General features: G+C 39.2%; 2 protein-coding genes across 5 annotated transcripts in view; one reads left to right on the top strand and one right to left on the bottom strand.

Annotated features, from left to right (window-relative positions):
- Nucleotides 1-354: 354 nt before the first annotated feature.
- Nucleotides 355-2,912, bottom strand: sp9 (sp9 transcription factor). Its single transcript, XM_051405015.1, has 2 exons — nt 2,775-2,912; nt 355-2,225 (listed from the first exon to the last, which is right to left on the bottom strand). The coding sequence occupies exons 1-2, from the start codon at nt 2,793-2,795 to the stop codon at nt 927-929; spliced, it is 1,320 nt and encodes a 439-aa protein (XP_051260975.1). The 5' UTR covers nt 2,796-2,912; the 3' UTR covers nt 355-926.
- The window catches only part of LOC127366186 (obg-like ATPase 1), a 44,608-nt gene continuing 24,749 nt past the window's right edge, over nt 2,893-22,751 (top strand). Inside the window, exons 1-4 of one of the 4 annotated variants that reach the window (XM_051405018.1) lie at nt 6,188-6,348; nt 6,456-6,547; nt 11,442-11,585; nt 12,868-12,995. In XM_051405018.1, coding sequence (XP_051260978.1) covers nt 6,334-6,348; nt 6,456-6,547; nt 11,442-11,585; nt 12,868-12,995 — 379 coding nt within the window. In that variant the 5' untranslated portion in view covers nt 6,188-6,333. Of the gene's footprint in view, nt 3,215-6,187; nt 6,349-6,455; nt 6,548-11,441; nt 11,586-12,867; nt 12,996-13,826; nt 14,072-22,751 lie in introns of those variants that run through there. The other 3 variants (XM_051405021.1, XM_051405019.1, XM_051405020.1) reach the window with 3 other exon arrangements.

The raw sequence follows: 22,751 nt of genomic DNA, 5'->3' as shown, positions 1-22,751 counted from the left end.
AACCCCCCGATAAAGTGAAACTGAACAAAAGATGTCTCGGAGATTAATTAGATATTTGATAAGACACGAATCCCTAATCGCAAATACAAGACACATGGGGCTACGATGTGCTCCAAGTCATAATTAATACCATTTAACAAGATTTTCATTTGGGCATGAAATGTTTTTTTCCGGGGCATTAAACATTGATTTATTCCATAGGGGAAGTCAAGGTATTATAGGTGATTTTAAGAAAAATGGGACTATGAACTGAACTCACGCTTTAAAAATAAATTAAATAAAATTATTGTTCAAAATAAAAACCTAACACACAAAAGAAATATATATATATAAAATCTGCATCACACAATTACAGCCTTTTTTAAGATGTTTTAATTACGATAAAATGAAAGTCTTATACGTGTGACTTTATACAGGTAAACATTTATATATAGATATTTTTTTAGCAAAGAAATAAAATGATTAACCAAAGATGAAAAAGCTGTGTACATACATATCCACAAAGTGCGTCGAAAGTAAACTCCCTGATTATCCAGGATACCAACACGAATAAAACAATCATAGCCTAACATTTACATGAAAATAACACATAGTTTAGTCGTCAATATACAGGATGTAACTCACATTGTCCAACCAAAGTTCAACAGGTTTCGCGCACCTTTTAGCCAACATCCATTTCATTTTCAAGTTGCCCCTAAAAATTCCCAAAGGCCTACAGTAAATCACTGGCTTTTTCTTTAGATGGATTTACGAATGAAATACTCGCTACGCCTGTGGAGAATATATTTTTTAAGACTTTGCAATCGCTTCTTGAAATATTTTCTCCTTTTTATTGTCTGTCAGATAAGACCCGTTTTCAATGCTGTGCAGTTTTTGAATCTGGTTTGATATTTTTTTTGGGGGGGTGGGGGTGGGTGAAGGGCTCATTAGGGCTCGTCGTGAGGAGACGGATCCTTAACAGTGATTCTGGGGTTTACCCCCTCCAAAATAAGTTCTGGGGACTCGGACCTCGGGGTCTCCAGGTTACTGGTGTCGGTGTCACTGTCGCTCCCCTTTTTGCCTCCTCCACCGGCCGTGTGCGTTTTGATGTGCTTGCTCAAATGGTCACTCCGCATAAAGCGCTTGTTACACACCGGGCAAGCAAACCTTTTCTCGCCGGTGTGGGTGCGAAGGTGTCTCTGGAGCTCATCGGACCGAGTGAACCTTTTGCCACAGAAAAGCCAGTTGCAGACAAAAGGCCGCTCGCCGGTGTGCCATCTCAAATGCGCTTTGAGGTGAGATGTCTTTCCGTACACTTTACCGCAGCCGGGAATGTGGCAGCTGTGGAGTCCCTTTCTCCGCAGGCTGGCCCCGGCGGGTCCCAGGCGCTCGGCCTCCTGGCAGTTCGGACAGTCACATGTTGCTCTGCCGGAGTACCGCCTGGACGACCTCGAGGAGCTACTTATTCCTGAACTGCCCCCAGAAATCATGGCGTTGGCGGCGGACGCGTCTGTGTAAGTGGGGATGACCGTTTTGAAACCGTCCTGCGTTAACAGGTGCTGACTGGTGGACAGTAGATGAGACGCAGAGGGGCTGATTCCAGTGGAGCTAAACGCCGAGTGGGTCAGCGAGGAAAAGTCCGGGTTGTAGCCACTCAGCTGGGAGTGGATCGCTTGAGGCGTCCCGGAGTGCAGTGAGGTCTGGAGGGTGCTTGCAGGATTCTGGACATCGAGCCACGAGCCGGGATTAGTGTGGACATCCCACCACGAGGACGCGCCGTTGGCAACATCGCCAGAGATGGTCGAGTGGAAACCGGACTTGTACCACGACTCGTACGGGTGCGCCATGCCCACCCGCGGGTATAGAGTCTCTGCTGATGTGTGGACTTTGGAGATAAAAGCTGACTGTCCAGACTCTTGGGATGTGACGCTCGCAGAGTTGGAAAACAGACCGCTGTACTCTGTGGAAAACGCAGACGAGGTCGGGGAGGTGGAGGCTAAGCAAAAGGCGCTGTTGCCTGTGCCACTGGTCGGTGTTAGTCCTGTCGACGCGCGGCTTGTTGCTACTGTGAAACCGGGCAAGCTGGATCCCAAGTTACAGCTGGAGGAGGATCTTTTCCACGGATGAAATCCACCTTTTGAGAAAGCGCTCGAGTCAGGTAAAGTTGTAAGGGGACTGGTGTTGCCAATTTTGTTGCAAGTTGCAGCCAGCATTGCTAGAGGTGTAGTTCCAAACCGTGGTTCTTCCTGAAAAAAACACACACAGAAGTTGGACTTAAAACAGGCAGCAGCAAATGTTTTTCGTTTAACCCAGATGGCTGGGAAGTGGGCGACTGATTCACAACAAAACAGGACTTCAGCAAATAAATTATAACGATTATTCATTATTAAAAGTATAATTTGAGCTTAGATGAACGGGTTTTGAGAGAAGAGCAACAAGCGTAGCATATAACATTAAAACAGCAATAATGATTAAACATTTTTACAAACTTAGAATATAAACTGCGTTTGATATCGGCTGTGAATATACGATGAGGAGAAAATACAAAAAACAACACAAAGTTGGATCGGAGCTGGTTAGATTTGTATTTTATCGGCATTTAACTGTTTTTTTTAATGATAAATAACTACCGAAACGGGTAAATAAACTGTAAATAAGGCAGCAATAAACCACAACTGCAGACATGAAAGCAAGCATGAGTTTATGAGAGCAGGAAACACTTTCTGTTGCAGAGAAAAACAGGCTACAATAACTTTACGCACAACTTTTGCGCACAAATACAAAGTCAGACTCACCCCAAGTATAGACGTAGCCATATCCAGGGTCTGTGCTGTGATGAGAGTGTTCGCGATTGCAATGCTGTACGGCTCCAATTTGACTCAGACTCACCGTGTTTGACTCGGGTCACACGGTTTCTTTCTTGGCTCGCAGCTCCCAACACTACCTAGTTGTAGAGAGCGTGTTCTTTGAAGTACAGCTGGCGAGGACGCGCAGCCAATCTAATGGCCGCATTCATGGCTGGGGATGAAGTCAGCCAATGAGAGACCCGACCGCAGACAGAAACACCAAAAACCCCGCCGTCAATCATCTGTTGTGCAGCCTCTGCTCAGACTGTCATACAAGACACGATTTGGTATTTTTTTTAATGCATACAGTTATTTTTATGTATTCTCACACGAAGGCTCAATGTCTCCTTTCATTGCAGAATTGAGTTCACACGTCAGTTCTCCGAGAGGTAAGCTTTTTCCGTCATTTTAAAGCGTTTGTGGATTGTGGTGACACTGTGTGGTTCCAGGTTTCCCCTTTTTCTGATTTTCAGTATCCAGATCATGCGCAGCACGTCATTGAGATATAGTTGTTATTTAAGCACATAGTATCCTGATCAGTGTGAGGGACGCTGCTGTTTGCTGATGACTTTATCACGCCGGTGCATTGCTTGCCGTGTGTCAGGCACCGGCTCGGTTTTACGCACGGAGGGGAAACAACTGATGTTATTATGCTCCATCTTACGTTTTCGAAGCGCTGGTGTTTCATATTGGGGGGGGCACAGCTGGATTAAGTTTAGTGAGGAAGTCCAGAACCAGGCCCTGACAGCACAGACCTCACTCCTCCAACCGCGGCGAGAACATTTAGAGAAAGCCTGTAAAACGATTCAATGCATGAAGGAAAAACAGACTGGGACTCGTAATTGATCAACTAACCAACAGTTTGTTTACTTCCAGCCAAAATTGACGCGCGTCTGGTCACGCTCGTGCGTGTGGTCAGGTTTTGCGCGCGGCCGTGTACTACGCGCCCCACCCCCCCCCCCCCACCCCCCCACCCTCCTTCCCCCTGCCTCTGCTTACTTGTTGGGGGAGTGCAGGTGAGGGGTTAATTAAAAATGACAGCTCGCTTTATCAGCGCGTGTAGTAGACGTGTTTAAAAAGAGAAGTATTTTATAGGCGGAAAAAAAGTTTTGGAGCGTCCGCGGGATACCTGCTGCTGTAAGGCCGCCAGTCAGCTCCATTAAACCGATTTAACAGCAGGCACGGTGCCTGTCTCCGAGCTGAGAAATAAAATGTAATGCCAAACTAATCAGTCATTTGATTAAATCGTGGACAATTAAGAGGATGCCGCGTTTCAACAAATTTCCCTAAACTCGCGACTCTATTATTTTTTTTTCTTTCTTTTAATATCTCAATTCAATAAGCCGGCATCTTCCATAGCTTGTTAAAACGCCCAGGGATAATGGCATAATGTAAAATTGACCTGCTCTGACGTGAATCATCATCCCTTTAAAAGTTAAAGCAATTTTCCAGAGAAAGGCTTGACCGAAAGATGTGCATTACTGTATTCAAAATGGGCAAATAATGCTCCATTATAGAGTATGAATGCTGCCAGTCAACACAGGCGCAATTTGTTCAAATACTTTTTTTTTTTTTTTTTTTGCTTTAAAACCCCACCTTTGGAAGGGTGAATAAAAATCAGTCTCATCAAATACTGAGCGCTGCCAAGAAAATGGAATCAGTTTTGCAATCATGACAATTTGTCAGAGTGCTGTTAACTGTATTAAATCTCTATTCTACATAAACAAAGTTGATTATTGCTGTAGAAGTCAAATTAATTCCAGCGTTGAATGGAAATAAATGCAGAGTTTAAAGGACATTTTACCTTGATGATAAAAAAAAATCAGACAATAGATCTTAATTAAGTTCACAATATTTTTTCTTATAGAAGAAAATAATAACAATGGATATTATAGTCTTCTGTCCGTTTGTTCAAATGTTAATATTCTCGTCTCCATCATTATTTGTATTGTATTATATCTCAATAAGGAGCAGTTTGACGTTCAGATTGGAATAATGATGCCTCTAAGTCCTAACAAAGAACTCTACATAAGAATCACACAATCTTCATGCACCAAGAAATGTACTTGTCCTTTTATATTACACCTTGCCTTAAATTTATATAGAGGGGAATTTATTTGTCACAGTAATAATAAAACAAGTGATTTTTTTTAAGATGATGTTTACTTGGTACAAAAGAGGAGAACATGATCTTGCCTTGTCATTCAAGTAAGAATTTTGAGTTGAATCTGTAATTCTGGACTCCATTCGGGTGCACTTCTCTGTGGCAATTAGGAGCCTATTACAAGCCATTAGATTGATCAATGTACCTTAAACAATGGGAATGATTTATTTGGTCGAACAAAACGCTCTGCGTCTATTGTGATGAGTCTAAGTGGGGGTGCATCCATCAACAAAAGATAAATGATTAATTCAGACCTATTCATTTAAATTCTTTCTACAAAGCCAGCCTCACTTGCCTCAAATCCAGATTATTAGAGCCTCATTTTCTGCATGTTAAACCAGACAGGCTGCTGGATTTGGGCGATGGTTTTTGGTTGTGCCCCTGTGTGCTTTAATTTGTATTTCTGCTGAGGGAAGTTTATTTGAGGACATTTAACTAATTGTTGTAATTTCGTGTGCTCGTGTGGCTACACCTGTTTCTCTCAAAGGGGGCTGGGGGAAACCGTGTGTGCAAGGATGTTATACTTTATTTCTGTGGTGCTGAAGCTGCACGTTGTTGTCTGTTTGAAGATTTTCTCAAGATGCTTTTACTCAGGATATCTGTCTTTTCTTGCAGATATTTTTGGGTTGTATAATTTTTTATTTTCCTTTGTAAAAATGCAAACATAATGATAAAAAACACTCCTCTTTATTCTGTTGTTGGTGGCTTTAAATGACAATGTCTGTGTCTCATCTGCCGTTTCCTATTACTTTCTTCTTTTATTACTTGCACTTTCAGGTTGCCAGGTCATGGTTTATTTCGATGGCAGGTAAATAGACACCACAGCAAGGAAATAGAATTGATATACATTAAATTGCGCTGTGAAACAAATTGCTTGCCAATAAGGATTTATTGCTGTAGGAAGCAAGAAATGGCAAAATTGCTTGCGAGCTGTCAGTATAGAGATGCAACTTGTGGATGTCTTCAGTTAGACGACTGTCTTGAGATGATTCAAATGTTAATAGCCGCTGACAACACAGTTAAGCCTCTGATAAAGATGAACTACGCTCTCAATACACACTTTTCAACTAACAGTTCTATGTAAGATTGATCTTATAGCAGCTCATCAACCTGCATCAATAGTATCGACAGCTAAATTTGGAAGTACAGGTCAGCTTGCCAGCTTACAGTGTCAACTTTCATTTCCAGAAGCTGCATGTTCTATTTTGAGCGTGGGGAGCGAGCCATTCGAAGTGCAGTCGACTGGTCAGATTGGAGGACTTAGCTTAGTCCATTTTCTATCAATGAATGTGTTTTTATTTCTCTGAGTTTGTGCGCTGTTAGGCAAAACCTTAACTGTGGGAAATGGCTCCAAAGAAGGTGCACTTGATGAGGAACAGCTCCATTCAATAATTGGCATGTATTGTAGATTATGTAATGGCAAGTGCTCGTACTGACTGCAGACATTTCCACATTGTCTTTATCAGGGAAAGGGAGATGATGTACCAAAGCCACCACCGCTGATTGGAAGGTTTGGCACCTCATTGAAAATAGGAGTTGTTGGCCTGCCCAATGTTGGGTAAGTAGAGGGTTTTTATTTACATAGATAGTGTCGCCTTCTTACCATTCACACTGCATGCACCAACAGCATGTGCTCTGTCCACATCTGAACTATGTCTGCCTTCCATGGTGCCATAAATAAATGTATGTAAGGTAAGCCAAGTACAGTAGAATGCATAACCAGAGAGTAGAAATTAAATTTAAATGTGAATTTAAGTGGACAGACAACTTCGGACTTCATTTATATTTTTTGGACAGAGTTGTTCAAGTTCCTCTAAAAGGAGCTTTCACACCTTATGCACGACAGACTTAATATTGAAACAAGCAAAATGTCATGTTGCACGATGTGCTGAATTTAGCCAGAAAACCCCAAAATCCTGCTCTTTACACAAGGAACATTTTTGAGTGTTCCTTAACAACTTAAGGAGTGTTCCTGAGGGTGTTAAGTGTCTGCAACCACATGTGCCTCCATTAGCCAAGGATCAAATCTCACAAGAGCCTTTCATCCCTCCAACTTAACTTTCTCAATGTCTTAATGAAAGTGTGTTAGCAGCCCAAACTTTTACTAAATATTTCAAATATTACTTCTTCTTTAGGCTGTTATGGCAGATGAGTGTTATGCTTGAGGGATCCGAGAGTTGCATTTACATTTAGTATATCTACAAACAGTGTGTATTCTCTATCCTGTATTATCGGATATATGAATATAGGTTTTGTTATTACAGCAGTTTGTTTTCAGTTAGAGAAAATAGTTTAATTTTATGTGACATCTTATTAATAAGAGTCATCTATCTGCATTTGAAAATAAACTGTATGACAGCAGGTGACCTACCACTCTGCTATGAATGCATAGAAGAATGTTAAATGAATGAAAAGCATTAACGAATACCCACTTACCACTTATCGTGGTGTGCACCGGTCAGAGGTCAGATCTCTAGTCAATAACACATACTGCAGACAGTCACACACAGTCGCAGATCACACTCATATCTCAGGCAGTGGAGCGCCTCTAGTTTAACTAACCTGCATGTCTCTGAAGCGTGGGAGAAACCAGAGGTATCCCACATCACAAAATTAACTCACAAACACAGGACTTTCAGTACTTACCACTGAGCCACCACATTAACTACAACACAGGGAATACATAGAAAAAAACTGTATGAAATTCACCTGCGTGTTCAAAGCAGTGCTGCACTGTGTCACTATTTCTCCCGCATGAAGTTGTAGTTCTATGTTTAGGAATTTACACATGGATATTTGCCCATAGTTGTTTGAAACAGATCCCAGTCTCCCAGGTACAACCAGTGCCTCTGGGTTTTTTAATGAAATATTAATGAAATTTTAAGGAAAGTCAGATTAATCAAATAGTATTCCACAGAAAAAAACATATTCAGTTTTAGAAATTGAATGTCACTGAAAAAAACATAATTAAAGTACTCTGTTGTGTCGTTGTTTTTGCATTATTTTTCATTGATCTCATCTTCTCCTTTTAAACAAGAACAGTCCTAATGTGCAAGACATGCTTTGGTATGTTGCAATTGTGACCTTTTGTAGTTTACCTAAAGCTAAAAAGGAATCCGAGCTTAAACTGTATCAGACTCTTGTATGTGTATTACATCATTTTTTTTTATTTTCAGGATGTAAAACAGAGTCCTGGATCTTGTCTCTTACTTTTGTATCAAATGGTGCTGTTATTAAAGAGATGATACCTTATAGACAAACTACTAAAGGCATTAATGCAGGAAATAGGGAGTATGTAAAAGTCTATTTGTCACGCAACGAATTGATGTGAGATTGTTGAGGAAGGATGGAGCATTTTCATAATTGCCTGAATGCTGATTTCTTTGAAATATGAACCTGTTTCATGACAAACTGAGAGTCATAGAGTTACTTAGAGATTTGTATCGGTAAGGTGGACAACTTGACAAGAATCTGTACTACATGGCTGCAGTGTGTGTAAGGAGGCTGACACACTGTCTGCATGTCAAACCTGGTCAGATGAAATCCACCTTGTCAGCATCTTACCAAGACCTTCAGCAACATCAGTGACAGAGCGTAATCACAGGGCAGACCCTGCATGACTTTACTGTAGCCCCCTTTGAGCCACAGTGATAGGTTATCTTCTGCTCAGCTGACAGGTTCTCATCTTTTAGCAGCTCCTTAAAACATTTTCTGAATCTCTGTCAACGGGGCTGTTGTTTTCAAGTAGCCTGGAAAGTTTTGTAAGACTTTAAAACTACAGGTTTACAAAGGAGAGAAAAGGACCATGATGTGGAGAGATTATCCAGTTACTGTACTGAATGAGTGAAGTTGAAGCCACAGATATCTCTTCAGTTTAACTGTAGACAGGGTATAATTCATAAGAGTTATTTAATCATATATTTGGATATTGATAATGGAAAATAAGCACTCTGTATAGATCCAGACATATGTAGTGTGTCTTGGCTGTTTTGCTAGATTTCGGAGCTTATTGCACAAAGATCCAGCTCTCGGGTGTCCAGTGTTTTCATTTCTTACCCCAGCGAAAAACCACAATTTCTTCCTGGTGTAAGAAGTAGAACTCATTGAGGTTGTGGCCTGCCGTACCACATTTGTGTCAAAGTACAACTTGTCAACCCTCCTATGGTTTTTTCATGAATGAACCATGTTCAGATGCCAGCCTGCTGTTAGTTGGGCGTAACTGACCATTCTTCACACACATGGGAAACTTGAGAGTGTGATTCAGCCAACCTTGCAGCTATTTCTACACTCAGATTGTAGCACATGTTCTAGTTACTGCCATTCTCCCTGCTCAAATTCATGAAAAAGTTTAGTCTTGTCCATTTAACCCCTTATTGGTACAGAGTATATGGCCTAACTGCCTCGAGTCATTCTTAAAACTCTCCTCCAGGTCACCTAGACTGAAATGAATTTAATGGGCATCTGTCTTTTGCCTACTGTGTCAGCTCAGTCTGCCTCATGAAACTCGCTTGTCATCTCTGTAGGAGACGTGAATTAAGAAGCCAATGTGAACAATTAAATCTCTAGATAATTACTTCTTGTATCTTGTGAATCTCTATTAACTTAAAGGTCCCGAAAGCCCTATTTAATATGCGTAATAAGTTAATATGCCCACATTTGCCGTCATTTATATATATATGGAACAAAATGTCCCAAGTGTGTGTGTGTGTGTGTGTGTGTGTGTGTGTGTGTGTGTGTGTGTGTGTGTGTGTGTGTAATGTATATACATTATTTTCCACAGACATATAAAACTTTTTCTTGCATTAGCTCATTAGGTCATTTTTACTTTTTATCTATTCAGAGTGGATAAATACTGAAACAATCTAACAACGTCATTATGAAACTGAATTAGGCAGCTTGCATGAGGATAACTGAGATGATTGTGATTAACGAGCCATTCAACCAGAAAAACAAAGAATCTGCAATCTTCTGATTTAAGCTGCTGTTAATATAAATATCAACCATAACAAGAGTGATGTGAGTTGACTGCAGGTAGCCGACACTGCACTCTGACCCCTTATGAAGAAATTAATCTATGTAGGAAAATGTGTGTGATTAGGGACTGATTTGCAAAATGACACGTTTAAACTGTGTGTGCACTTGTGCTCTTCCTCGTCCTGTTACTATTGACTCCCGTCTATAACTGCAGCGTTAATTAATTGTTGTGTGTTGAAAAACTGTGATTAATTAAAAGTAACTAATTGTTCCCTTTAATAATATTCCATCAACCTCGTTATTACAAATGTTAGAAAGTCATTGCTACAAGTTTGTTTCTTGTTTCTTGGCCAAGACACACTGCAGCTTCTTCCAGGACACATGGAGTCAAACAGGTTGTGAATGGAGAAATAAACATCAACCAAAGGGATTCTTCACTTGTATTTTCAAACCCACAATGTATTCCTTAAGTATTAGTAGTATAAATTATATGTTTGCCAAGACTAAAAAAAACATTAGTTAGATGTTAGGAACCCCTTTAGCTCCGCCTGCTCCTCAGAAGTTGTCATTATATAACCCGAGTATGAAACTTCAGTCACATGATAGGTCTATAGGTGTGTAATGTATTGCACAATAGTTTATATATAACTGACCTCATTCTTCCTTAAGAAGGTGTTTCTACTACCCACCAATAAAAAAACATGCAGACGTCTGGCTGCAAACTTCTCAGTACACACAAACTTTTCTCATTACTGACCAGCATATTATGCTCTAATTTGCACTCTAGCAACTGATTTGCTTTGTAATTATTCGTATTACAAAGAATATTTTTAGACCTGATGATGGCTGTAGTGTTACTGTGGATTGTCTTTCTTTGTTTCCTCCAAGGTGACCCAAGAATAGCCTTCAAGTATGTTAGAGAAACAGTCTAGCTTTATATAAGGAATTAATGCCTGCTCTTTAGCAATCTTGAGCAATTTCATGCCTATAGGACTTAGCAAACAATCATTTCAATGTGAAGCACCGAGTGAGGGGATAAAGATGGAAAGTCCTGGATTATAGTTAACTGCCATGCCATTATTACTCTTAGACACTTGCCATTGTCTGTAGATTTTGAAGTACACTTGAGCTGCTTGTGCCATAGAAAATAAATCTCTCACTGATCACAACATGGGGCGGCGTTTGGCTGATCCTGTTCAACAGCTGAGATCTATCAGAAAATGTAATTTGCCCCTCGATTCCATGTACAATTGATCTATTATGGGATTATCTGACCTTGTAATTGGGCATAGTATTTTTGATTCAAGTGCTCAAATATTCAATCTATTAGGATAACCTGTTTCCTTCTTGTGCAGAAAATAAAAAAATACAATCTTTCATAATTTACTGAAGTATTTCGGGATCATACTATCGAACCATCGAGCTCTGCACACCAGCACTTTTAGATGGATTGGCCTCACTGCTGTTTTTATTTTCAGGAAGTCAACCTTTTTCAACGTGCTGACAAAGAGTCAGGCTGCAGCTGAAAATTTCCCCTTCTGCACCATTGACCCAAATGAAAGCAGAGTGCCCATTCCAGATGAACGCTATGATTTCCTCTGCCAATTCCACAAACCTGCCAGGTATGGGGTCTCATCGTTCACCTATTATTCACACTTCAGATCTGTAGTACCTGACGGTCTTCTTGCCATTGGTATGAGAAAACATATAACAATGTTGTTGACATGTAGCTGCCAGTTCTGTATGATGTATGATTGCTGCTCTACACCAAAGGTTTTCTGGTAAAGAAAAAGCTGAAGCATCTGAACCTCCAACACCTGGTTATCATACACATTTATAGAGGCTTTTAAAGCAGGTTGAATTCAGATTTGCCGTGCTTTACTGACAAATTACTAGCGACATATCCCTTTTTGACTGACAAGAATTGGTATGTTGAATAGCATTCACAGAACGTTTCGGTGCATCCATTTTAGTCACAAGAACTGAGCTCCTGCTTTTCAAAGAGCAGTATGAATTTCGCTATCATGCTCATGCTCAGTTCTGTCCTACTTTTGCTGTATGCTGTAACTTAAACACATGCAACAAAGATTCCAGTGCTGTAAACAAATAAATACACCAGTAACCATAAAAATGGAAGAAAATGGAAGAAAATGTAATCTTACAGTTTTACAATACCTACCTGTCCACCCCTACCTACCCCTAAGGGCTGGCGGTATTCTATATAATACTTATTGTGAAAATTACCCCATTAAAAGACCTCAGGCAACAATGAATTGATCCTGCTAACTCGATCGATGTCTACTGTTATCCCAAAACACATAAATGAGCCACACTGTTCGACAGAGTGACATGTTTCTTAATTACCATGAACATGGGCACTGCAGTTTATTTTGAGACAATCCGACATTTACCACCCCAACGAATGCACTATTTACTTCGTAGTAACGTTTTCTAAAAACTACAAAGCACATCTGTTTTACCAGATCTTTTTTAGTTAGTTAAATCAGAAGTAAGAAAAGATTAGGAGAAGGACAATAACACAATATTGGTCTTGTTGTTTTCTTAGGATCTGTTGACAATAAGAACAATACAGATACTGTCTTTAGTTACTTTTTTGTGTTGATTAAACTCCATGGCATGTTTTAAGGCTATAATTTGAAGTATTTTTTGTACTGGAATATCTGGTGTTTTGTCCACCTCTTTTTCATATATGGGGAAGCAATATATTGCAAACAACAACATCACAAAGTCTAAAGAAATCACAGTTTAATAATCACGGCCCAAAAACAAAGGTAGAACTTTTTACAGGAACTGCTGAATCAGCAGCTCAATACGAGCAGTTTCCGTTTTTGTTTAAAGTCTTAAATAGTTTAACCTTTTTTCCTTTTACTTCCTGGGTTGCAGCAAAGTCCCAGCGTTCCTTAATGTTGTTGACATTGCTGGCCTGGTGAAAGGTGCTCATGCTGGCCAAGGCCTGGGAAATGCCTTCCTGTCCCATATCAGCGCCTGTGATGGCATCTTCCACATGACACGTGAGTCATAGGTTGATGGTTGCTTTCCCTTCATAGGATTTCGTAATACAGTGGAAACCGCTTATTGTGATCACATCTGTGCGGGTCAGATTGATCACTATGAGCAGGTGATTATTATAACCGAATTGTCTTTCTTTTTTTATTTCTAATGCAGATTACCATCTAATTGACATTTGTATTAAATTGAAATTGTCATCTCCTAGGCTCACTGCCAATTCTTCTGCCCTTTTTCTCACCAAGGGTCCGCCCAAGGGTCCACCCAAAGTCCCCTTGACGAAGGCTTTACCCGTGCACATTCATTCTTTGTCACTAGCAGCCATGACTGTTTCTCGTTGTTTGAGTAGACTACCCAAGGTAACCAGAAGAACAGCAAGTTTCGCTGCTGAATCTCGTTGGCTCGTTTTTGGCAGATTGTCAAAAGCTTTGACGGGTTACCACGAGACAAAGAAACATAGGAGTAAAGTAAAAAAAACAAAAATAGAAATACTGTAGTTTTTTTCCCATATGCTGTCATGTATGAAAAGACCCAAAATGAAGACGTTAAGCAGTCTACTTGAACACTATAAGCAAATTATTTAAACAGTATTTGTATAGGAATGATTGTGTCCCAAGGTCCATATAAGTGGTTGATCACTGCTGCTGTAATCACTATAAACGGTTTCCACTGTATCAACAAATCACATTAAACCTATATGTACAGTTCTATCTTATATCGTAAACTGTAGCTAAAGAGGCTGCACTGGCAACATTTGGTCAGACTAAGTGGCTTCTGTACCACTTTTTTAAAAGCAAAGGCCTTAGATGAGCCATAGCTTTGCTAGTAAGGCATCTTGTGTGGTGGGAGCCAAGATCAACATAACAGTCAGGACTGATGAAGTCAACCAAACCTCACATTCCTACTGGGAGGCTCCCTAAAAGAGAATCCCAGAAGTGGGAAGGGAAAGGTCTGGGCCTGGTTTAGGCTTCACACAATCAGTAGCATATTCTGAGGTTTGGAGACAGTTCAGAAGAGGCACCACATGATATTGTAATGTGATTCCTAATGCCACATTTGGTTAAGTTTGGGTACAGAGGAGGTAAGTAAGTTATTACTAAAACATATAATGAGAATGAAGGTTTCCTTTTGTTTTTTACAGCCTGTTTTTTGTCTAATCTCTAATAATGACTGTAATGATTAACAGATATGTACTATTACCGCAGCTTATAATACTGATAACAGAGACTTCTATCAAGGCCAATAGTCCAGTCTTCTATAATATCTGAAGCAAAATCTGCATTCCAGTGTATATGTCTGTATTATAATTGATTTATCTCACGTTAATGAAAGTGAAGAATAGTTTGTGTATTCACCCTGTGATTTGGATCTGCTCCGAGCTGTAATTTGTTCTTCCTTGGCACACGCTACAGCCACCAAGTTTCATGAAAATCAGGCCAGTAGTTTCTCCCTAATCCTGCTGACAGACAAACTAACGGCACCGAAAACATAACCCCCTTGGTGGAGGTAATGATAGTAAAAAATAATGTATATCCAGATTCAAAATACTACCTTGTGTTACTATGTGAAGGCAGGCTTCACTTTTCAGGGATCCCTTTGTCTCAAGTTCTTCTGTGTCTCTGACACGGCCTTTGTCTTACACAATTTAAGTGTTACACGCTAGAATAATTCAAATTACCGCAACTGAAATGAATGCAGAGGGCCTTTTAGAAATAGCTGAATTTGTTTACTGATTGTATGCTGTTATTGACTTTCCCACTGTGTGAAAGGAGCTCTGATTAGAGAGTCAGTGGTGGCAGGCAAGGAACGGCCGGATAGAAAGGTTTAAGATTAAGGCCATTTTCCTATATTGTTTCCTAAGTTGTCTCTGTATCACTGACAAATGTATTACTTCTGTTCCAGCACAGTTTTTAAATAGCCTTTGTCTAGTTTGTGGAACTGGAAGACCACCCACTGTAAGACTTAAGTAATGATTTACAGAGTGGACAAGACATGTAAAGCGAAATAAACGAGTCGTCCTCAGTTCAGTTCTTAGTGGCTTTTGGTACAATAAAAATGAAAGGATGCTGGTGTTGTTCTATATTTTGTTAATCATCTGATGTTCAACAAACCCCTTGAAAAACCAAAAATATGTTTGTCTGTCTCACAGTATTTTCATACTTCCCAAGCCTGTCTTTGCCTCTCAGTTGTTTTTAAATCTTTACAAGTAGGTTGCACAAGTGTACTTTTTTTTTTCTTATAAAGGAGCACAAGTTATTTTCTCAAACTCTAGTTTTTAACAAACAGGAGTAAGATAAAGAGTAAATTCTGCATTTGGTGGGGACATTTGGTGCACTAATTAGTATTTATATGCAGCAGGTCAGTGTATGTGGATTGATTCAAAATGCAAGAATGTGGCTGATTAATGTGTTTTTTTCATAGTTTTCGGGCAGCAATAGAGCTCTGTGGCACAGTAATTATATATATACACACAGTTGATACTGTGTGTGAATCTGTTCATATTCTTGTTCTTCTTCACTTTTTGAGACACTAATCTAAATGATTATTTATGTAGGTTATGTGTATTTTTATTTGCGTCATTATATACAGGGATTAAAAACATCCACATTTCCTTTGATATGGGCCAAATGTATATGCCAGATCCTCACCCAAAACCAACTCTTTTGTTTCTACTCACAAAAGAAGACAAACATCCTCAACAATCCGAAATAGTCCAATCGAAAGCTTCTTCTCTCTGTGTGTGTTTACATCTATCTGCTTTGGCATGCCATTGTTTCCACTCTCGCAAAGTCCTTGGAAACAATGTGGTGTGTTTCACAAGTTAACCATTAAACATAGCTGGTTTTGTTTTGTAATTATATCTATCTGTTGTCAGGCAGACTGCAACGTCGAAGCCACTACTTTTATATGACTTGATTATATGGTTGTTAGGATCACACTTTTTGTGTCTGGAGTGGTATGTTTGTGTCTGAGAATTAGCAGAAGGGTTTATAGAGCTACTATAGAGAGATGTTCTGCGTTAATATAATGAAACAGCTGGAAGTCCTGTTAAACTTAGGAGAAATTATTTGATGTTGTGTTAAAGGTATTTGTTCAGAAGTTATGAACATTTGAAAAGTTTTACAGGGGTTTTACAAAGCTGTGAAGGTGGAGCAGATTACCACAAACTGTATTATATTTACATCTTTTTAAAAGTTCTTACTTTTTCCAGGGAGTAACAAGATTTTCCTCCTGAGGTCTCAAAATTCCCCAAGCAGTGTTCACGTTATGGATATTTTTCAACCCCTAATGACTTTGAAAACCCTCTGCAAACAGTGGATTTGCTTTCAACAATACCTTCCAAAAACTATTAAGGCACATGTTGACATCCAGAAAGCTGATTCTGTTGAATGACTGGCGTTCTTTGGTCTCATAACAAAATGGTTTGCAGGCTAAGTGTTCCCAGTGCTTCTGCGGTGACTAGAACACGACTGGATCCTCGCTGTCTGAGACAAGACACAGACATGTTCTACTTCATCTGCTCTTCTGTTCCCCGCTAGCAACTCTGCCAACTCACCTGGCCTTATTCCCAGATGTTTGGTTTCCAGCAATTAGATGTTTGAATGCTCACACAGTGTAACCCCCCCCCCCCGTCACTGTAGGAATGCTTTGGTTCACTTCTAATGAAGACTTATTTACGGTTGCGCGACACTCAGTAAGAAACTAGCCTTAAGATACTGTGGTATAGTACATTTAATCTTTAGGGACGGGCGGTGGTTGTGGGCAGCCAGCTGGAAAGTAGCATTTATTTTTGGTGTAGACTCTTCTCTCATTTTGATATTCATGCTTTCAGCACCTGAACTCCTGGTTAAGTTGAAACTCTTTCCTTTCCTCGTCTACTGCCTGAGGTAGACACAAGAAAGTTTGCCAATTATATGAAAATTAAATGGGAGTGGGGACATTTTAGGGAGATAAACCTGTTAAATTACATGAGGTTTTAGCTATAGAGCAGTAGAAATGTCTTGTTGTTGTAACCTTTATAGAGCAGAAACAGTTGCTCGTTTAATCGATAATCAATTCATTGTGTAAGGTATTTTTCTACAGCAAAAAGCACAAACCATTGATGGTTCCAGATTCTCAAATGGGAGCATTTGCTAATTTTTCCTTGTTTTACATAGTAGTGAACTAACTTTCTGATCATTTCTAACATGACCATGATGCATTATAACTAGGCCTCCACACTTTGTTTTCACACTATGCCAGAGCTGGAGAAAGGTTGGCCTGAACCCATTATCAGCAAGACCCCCACAAAACAAAAGTAAGAGTTGCTTGCTTGTTTCCGTTTGTACCGTTAGGTTAGATTGAGGGTAACTTGCCTTTTTCAGCTTACTAGCTCGGAGATTATTGTTGTTGTTTCACGTAGCAACAACCTGTGAGTCAGACATGATCTTGAGGGGATAGTTTGTTTGCACACACTGGCAGCCAAGTGATTGTAACAGAGCAGCTACATTTGTTAATTGTCTTATTCCCACTGCTAACATGTCAAATCATTATTGACCATACTGTATTTTAACATATAAAGTATACCCACATACAGTCTACAATCGGTGAGTTTGACTAACAGAAATAAGCATTTTTTGTTTTCTAGTTGATTATAAATGAAGATATAGGCCCTTTTATTCCTTGTACAATCATTATTCACATGAGTAATGTGTATTAACATTACTCATGTGAATGCAGTTGTTAACTGAAACTGAGTTGCTGTGTGTTGTAATCTATTTTTTGGTGGTGGGGCTAATGTGTTCAAATCAAAGTGTCAGTCAACAACAAATTGACAACAGTTGTGCCTCTCCAGGCCCTTTTCACTCACCTCTGAAAATGTTCTTTACAGAGCTCCAGTATCAGAACCATCATTTCCTGATGAATATCTGAATCTGGTGATAAAGAGTGAGTGATTAAATTAAGTTGAATTTGCTGAATCTGGTAGGACGCTGTATTTGTGTTTGGTTATTGCATCATTCAGGCTTCAGCCCTCACTCCACTAATCGCTTACAGTGAACAAATCAAACCGATTGTTTAGCTACAGGCGTTAAGAACAAACTGGATTGACTATTCAGACAGAGCTGATTTATGGCCAACCTGCCTCCCCACTGACGCCAGTAATGGCTGCTCTTCAGCAATTCTGCCTTATCACTCACCAACTCACAAATTCTCAGACTTGACAAACATCCAGAACACCTCACCCAGCCCAGTGACTTCAGCAGTGTGACTATCTAAATAGATCAGGCAATGAGTGAATCTCTCTGCTATTCAGTCATCAGTTGTCACGTTGATTTATTAATTTAAACAACCAATAGTAACTATTACAAATGTTGTTGCTGTTTTTTTTTACAGATTATTTAAAAGAAACACAACCTTAGACAAAAGTATACAATAGTTAAAGTATTAAAGTATAGAGCTGAGTCAGAAAAATAGAAAACAAGGAGTGGAAACATGTACACATAAATCACACATTTACAAAGGTATAACTGTGTTGTCATTGTGTGACATGTGATCTTGTATACCCAACAAATAATTAAGATCATAGAAATTACCTTCAGTTCATTGAGTGATTTCACTAATACTGAACCTTTTCCCCAAAACTTTTTCATGTTACCCTGCCTAATGGTGATATCTCCTTTCATTAATTCATGTCATATTGTAGGTCTAGTTTTCCTCATCACTGAGACACAGAATGTTTTTTATTGTCAACAAATCCTATTAAAAGAATAAATCCACAATGCTTTAGTCTACTTAATACTAATAGATACTTTCAGACTTCCCTACTCATTCCACTAAATCTTTAAAAATGATGCACTAATATTTGGTTTAATTTAGAAAAATGAGTCCTTAAACAGATTATTTTTAGCAGGAGGTTGATGTACACTGTATGTGGGATTGACTCACAATAAACAACATCATACAAGATCACGTCACCCAGTGCAGCTAGATCTATGACACAGGAATATGAGGAGGAATATGCTATAATACATCCAGATTTTGGCACAAAGGTAATAGTTACTAGAAGGATTGCTTCATTTTTAGACTTTCGTGGGATTTGTTGAAAATGAGAAACATATAGAATATAAACTGATTTATCCTTTAAGGTAAGCTGAACAGGTAGATGAGCCTCACTTCATAGGTGTCTCTGGGATCAAGTAGCATATCTTTTAAAGAAGAGTAAGTAAACCCTACGTTCCAGTGACGGTAGTGTAAGTAAGTAAGTGTAAATCTTTCTCCCCTGAATGGACATTTCAGAATAAAACATACAGAATGCTTTTCATTATAGTTATTCCATCTTGTTGCGTCTTTGACCAGTAATATCAGTTATTATACTGATTATATGCTATAATATATAATTGTATATTAATACGAAACAATAGCCTTCTGAAACCTTTATGAAACATTTTTATTTATTTATTTATTTATTTTATTTTCTGCTGAGCTACCATCAAGCCAACAACATTAATATTTGTTAAATTAATACTTCTTGTGAAGATTGAATTACATTATCAAAGAGGACACAAATGCCAATGTATTAGTCAATAGAGAAATCTCATCCATTATCTCTTATTACATGATGAATATGGACAAATATTTACTTGTGTTGTCTAATCTGGTGGATTTATCTTTTATTGTGGAGGCCTTTGCTTTTATCAGCAAATAAAAACAGTTGTTGGTCTAAGTAATGCTTTTACACTGGGTGACATTTCTTGTCATCTTCTTCTTTTTTTATATTCAGCCATGATCCACTCTTTTGTAAAGTTATCTGGTTATAAGGAGCAAGCGAAACCACTTCCCACACCATACTTGAACAGAAATACATTGTGTTGTACGACACCCTCAGCTGGGTCCTAGCACCTGCCTCACTTTCCTGTCCTGTTATGCTTGAGTAAACAATAGTAATGTTGCTGCATTCAAATCAGCCAGAAAAAAATAAGCTGCCCTGCGCTATATATATGTGGATCTTTGTTTATGTTAGTTGTTGTTTTAACCAATACTGCAATTCTAAATCTAGATCATTTAGCAGTGAGGATCATCCTCCCTTTGTGTGTTTCCGGGCGGTGTTGAGAAGCTGTCACAGCATTTAAATGAGCATTTTGCTTCAGTGAGAATGAAGAGTTTTTGTCAGCCTCCACTCATCGTGGATGATTAGAGCAAAATGTCTACCCATCTTGACTGGAGATCGCCACAGCTCCAGATAACATGCTCGGTGATTGAAGGTCGCAATATTTTGAATTCTAATGGGGCTGCAAGATGAATTGCCTGAAATAGACTGTAGAATCTTCCTGCTTCCTCCTCATGCCCCCCTTGCCTGTCCGCTGTGAAAAGAACCACTGGGAATGGCAAGGCCCGATGATCATAGAATTATTGGATGGTGATTCTAAACCCTTCAAAGAGGAGTTGCTATGGAGATCTCGCTGCAAACTGTGAAATGATTCACCTTTGAAAGGCTGGAGGGCCTGAAAGCTGAACACATCATTGTTCAGGTGGCGGTTGGTTAGAAAATTGCTGGTGCCTGTGCAATCAGCAGCACTATAGTAGTTAAGGATCTAAAAAGGTTTGTTCTCTGAATGATGTGGGACAACAGTGGTGTGCATATGTCGGTTCCTTTCAATCAAGGCACTCTCATGCTCCGTGGTTTAACAAAATAAATTGAATGACAGAGGTTAAGCTAATGATAAGGGAATTAACACTGTTGTTTTTTTGTCAGAGTTCATGGAAACTGGAACCTCCCCAGTACATTCACCTTTATACTGCACACAGATCAGGCTTGTCTGAACGGCTTTTCCCCCCCACATGGAGTTTTTTTAGTTTTCAGTCAGTGATATGAGACATGGTGGAAAGATACACCTTTAATACTCGGTTTGGCATGAGACACTGCAGTTGACAGCAGATTACATAGGAATTGGATACACCTTGTGAGGTGCTGATATTCATACTATCGAGCTCTGTGATTTCACTGTGATCTATTTTGAAAGATGGGATCATGTAGAAAACATGAGTGTATCTCTGAAGGGCTCAAACCCACCATTTTCTGGTGTCAAACCGCTTCTTAGCAGCCAATGTATTTGCCATAATTGACATAAGAAACAAGGCTGAATATGCCACAAACTCTGTTACAGAAGCAGTGCACTACAAATTGCTGTCAATTTCATGTATCCTAAAATGAATGTCAAGACGATATTTCCTGAATGAACATAAATACCCTTGTGTGCATTGCCAGTGTTTTTTATTCTGGGAAGTCATCCATAATGTGCTTTTCCTGACAGACTCATAAAATAGCTTTTACTGCTCTGAATACCAGGAGAATTGCGGCACTGAGTTTGCATGAACATTTTAAAAGCAGTGCGAGGAATGCAAGTTCTTTAGATGTGCTCTTACCCATCTTGCATGTGAAAACATGCACAGGAAGTTAAAAGTCAATGAATACTGTAATTTAACTGAATTATGTTGACCAGATATCCTCCCAGGTAGCAACATCAGAGGAAGCAGCTCAATCAGTATTGATCTTGACTTGACTCAGATGACTGCCTTGTCTGTGTACCTGACAGAAAAGTAATGATATAAGCTTGAGCTCATTTGGTGTTTTTAGGTGTTACTTGAAACTTTTATTTGATGATGCACTGATTTTCTTTTTCATGGTGATGTTAATGTAAAAAACATAAAATGATTTTTCTTTTTTTGTCTTGTGAATGTTATGGAGTTAAATCTTTTCAGCCAACACTGACCTGCAGTGCCGCTGCAAGTCCATAATTTTGCAGAGCTTAGCCTGATCCCTAATCAGGCCATTGAACACCACTCACCCTCCAGAGACTAATCCTTTTGTTCTGTTAATAAAGGAGCACCTGTTAATCGTGTCTTCAAAACACACACCATTTGAAATGAAGCAGTAAAATTTAAATTGTGAGACAGACCTGACTCCTGAAACTGGGCCTTTCCAACCTTATTCTTCTGTTTTTTTTGTGTGTTTTTACTGTCTTGCATGTGGCTTTGTGTGGCGCCGCAGCCTCATAAGAGCTGTCGTCTCAGAGCCCTACCCAAACCCAGTTGTTAAAGGACTAATTGTGGAGATTGCCCCCTCAGATTTCTCTCCTCTCTTTCACCTCCTGCATTTGTTCTGCAGCTCTAAGCCTTGAATGGGACAGCGGTAAAGTAGATGTGAATGTTAAATTAGGCGAAATTAATTAAAGCAAATTACTCTGGAATATGTGGCAGTCAGAGGAGACTGTCAGCTGATGACTAAATAGTGAGTGATCAGCTGCTCCTGCTCTCAAAGCCTCTTTGAAAATTTGATTTATGACACATGTATAACAATAGTTAGAAACAAAGTTACTCATTTGAGAAAGTAAGAAATATGTTATGAAATTACTGTGCTTACTTTCTTTTTTAATAAATTGACTGACATATAGTAATTCCTCATGCTTTCATTAACAGTGATTAATACCAATCATGAGTGGTTTATTAACCAAGTAAACCTGTTTTAAAATCTATTTGCTCCTAATTGATATGCACTAAATTGAACAACAGACTCGTGTATTTTCCATTTGAAACAGTGTTTTTCAAAACTGTACGTCATAATTGTTTATAATGTATGTATATTCTTGCACCTAACAAAATGATTACATTGCATTATATTTTCTGAGTTCATGCAGAGACAATAGCAAATTTTCATTCCAATCAGTGCTGAACAGGGAGCTGGTAAATTGGCGCAGCAAAACAATAATTCCACTGATTAGCCC

The sequence above is a fragment of the Dicentrarchus labrax genome, unplaced genomic scaffold (assembly GCF_905237075.1).
Source record: "Dicentrarchus labrax unplaced genomic scaffold, dlabrax2021, whole genome shotgun sequence".
NCBI classification, from domain to species: Eukaryota; Metazoa; Chordata; class Actinopteri; family Moronidae; genus Dicentrarchus; species Dicentrarchus labrax.
This window is presented reverse-complemented; position numbering and strand designations above follow the sequence as displayed.

What these genes read in the sequence shown, in the direction of transcription:
- sp9 (XM_051405015.1), bottom strand. Translation starts at nt 2,795, where the DNA reads ATGGCTACGTCTATACTTGGG. An exon ending in TGGCTACGTCTATACTTGGG is followed by an intron (nt 2,226 to 2,774) that starts GTGAGTCTGACT and finishes TGTTTTTTTCAG; the next exon opens with GAAGAACCACGGTTTGGAAC.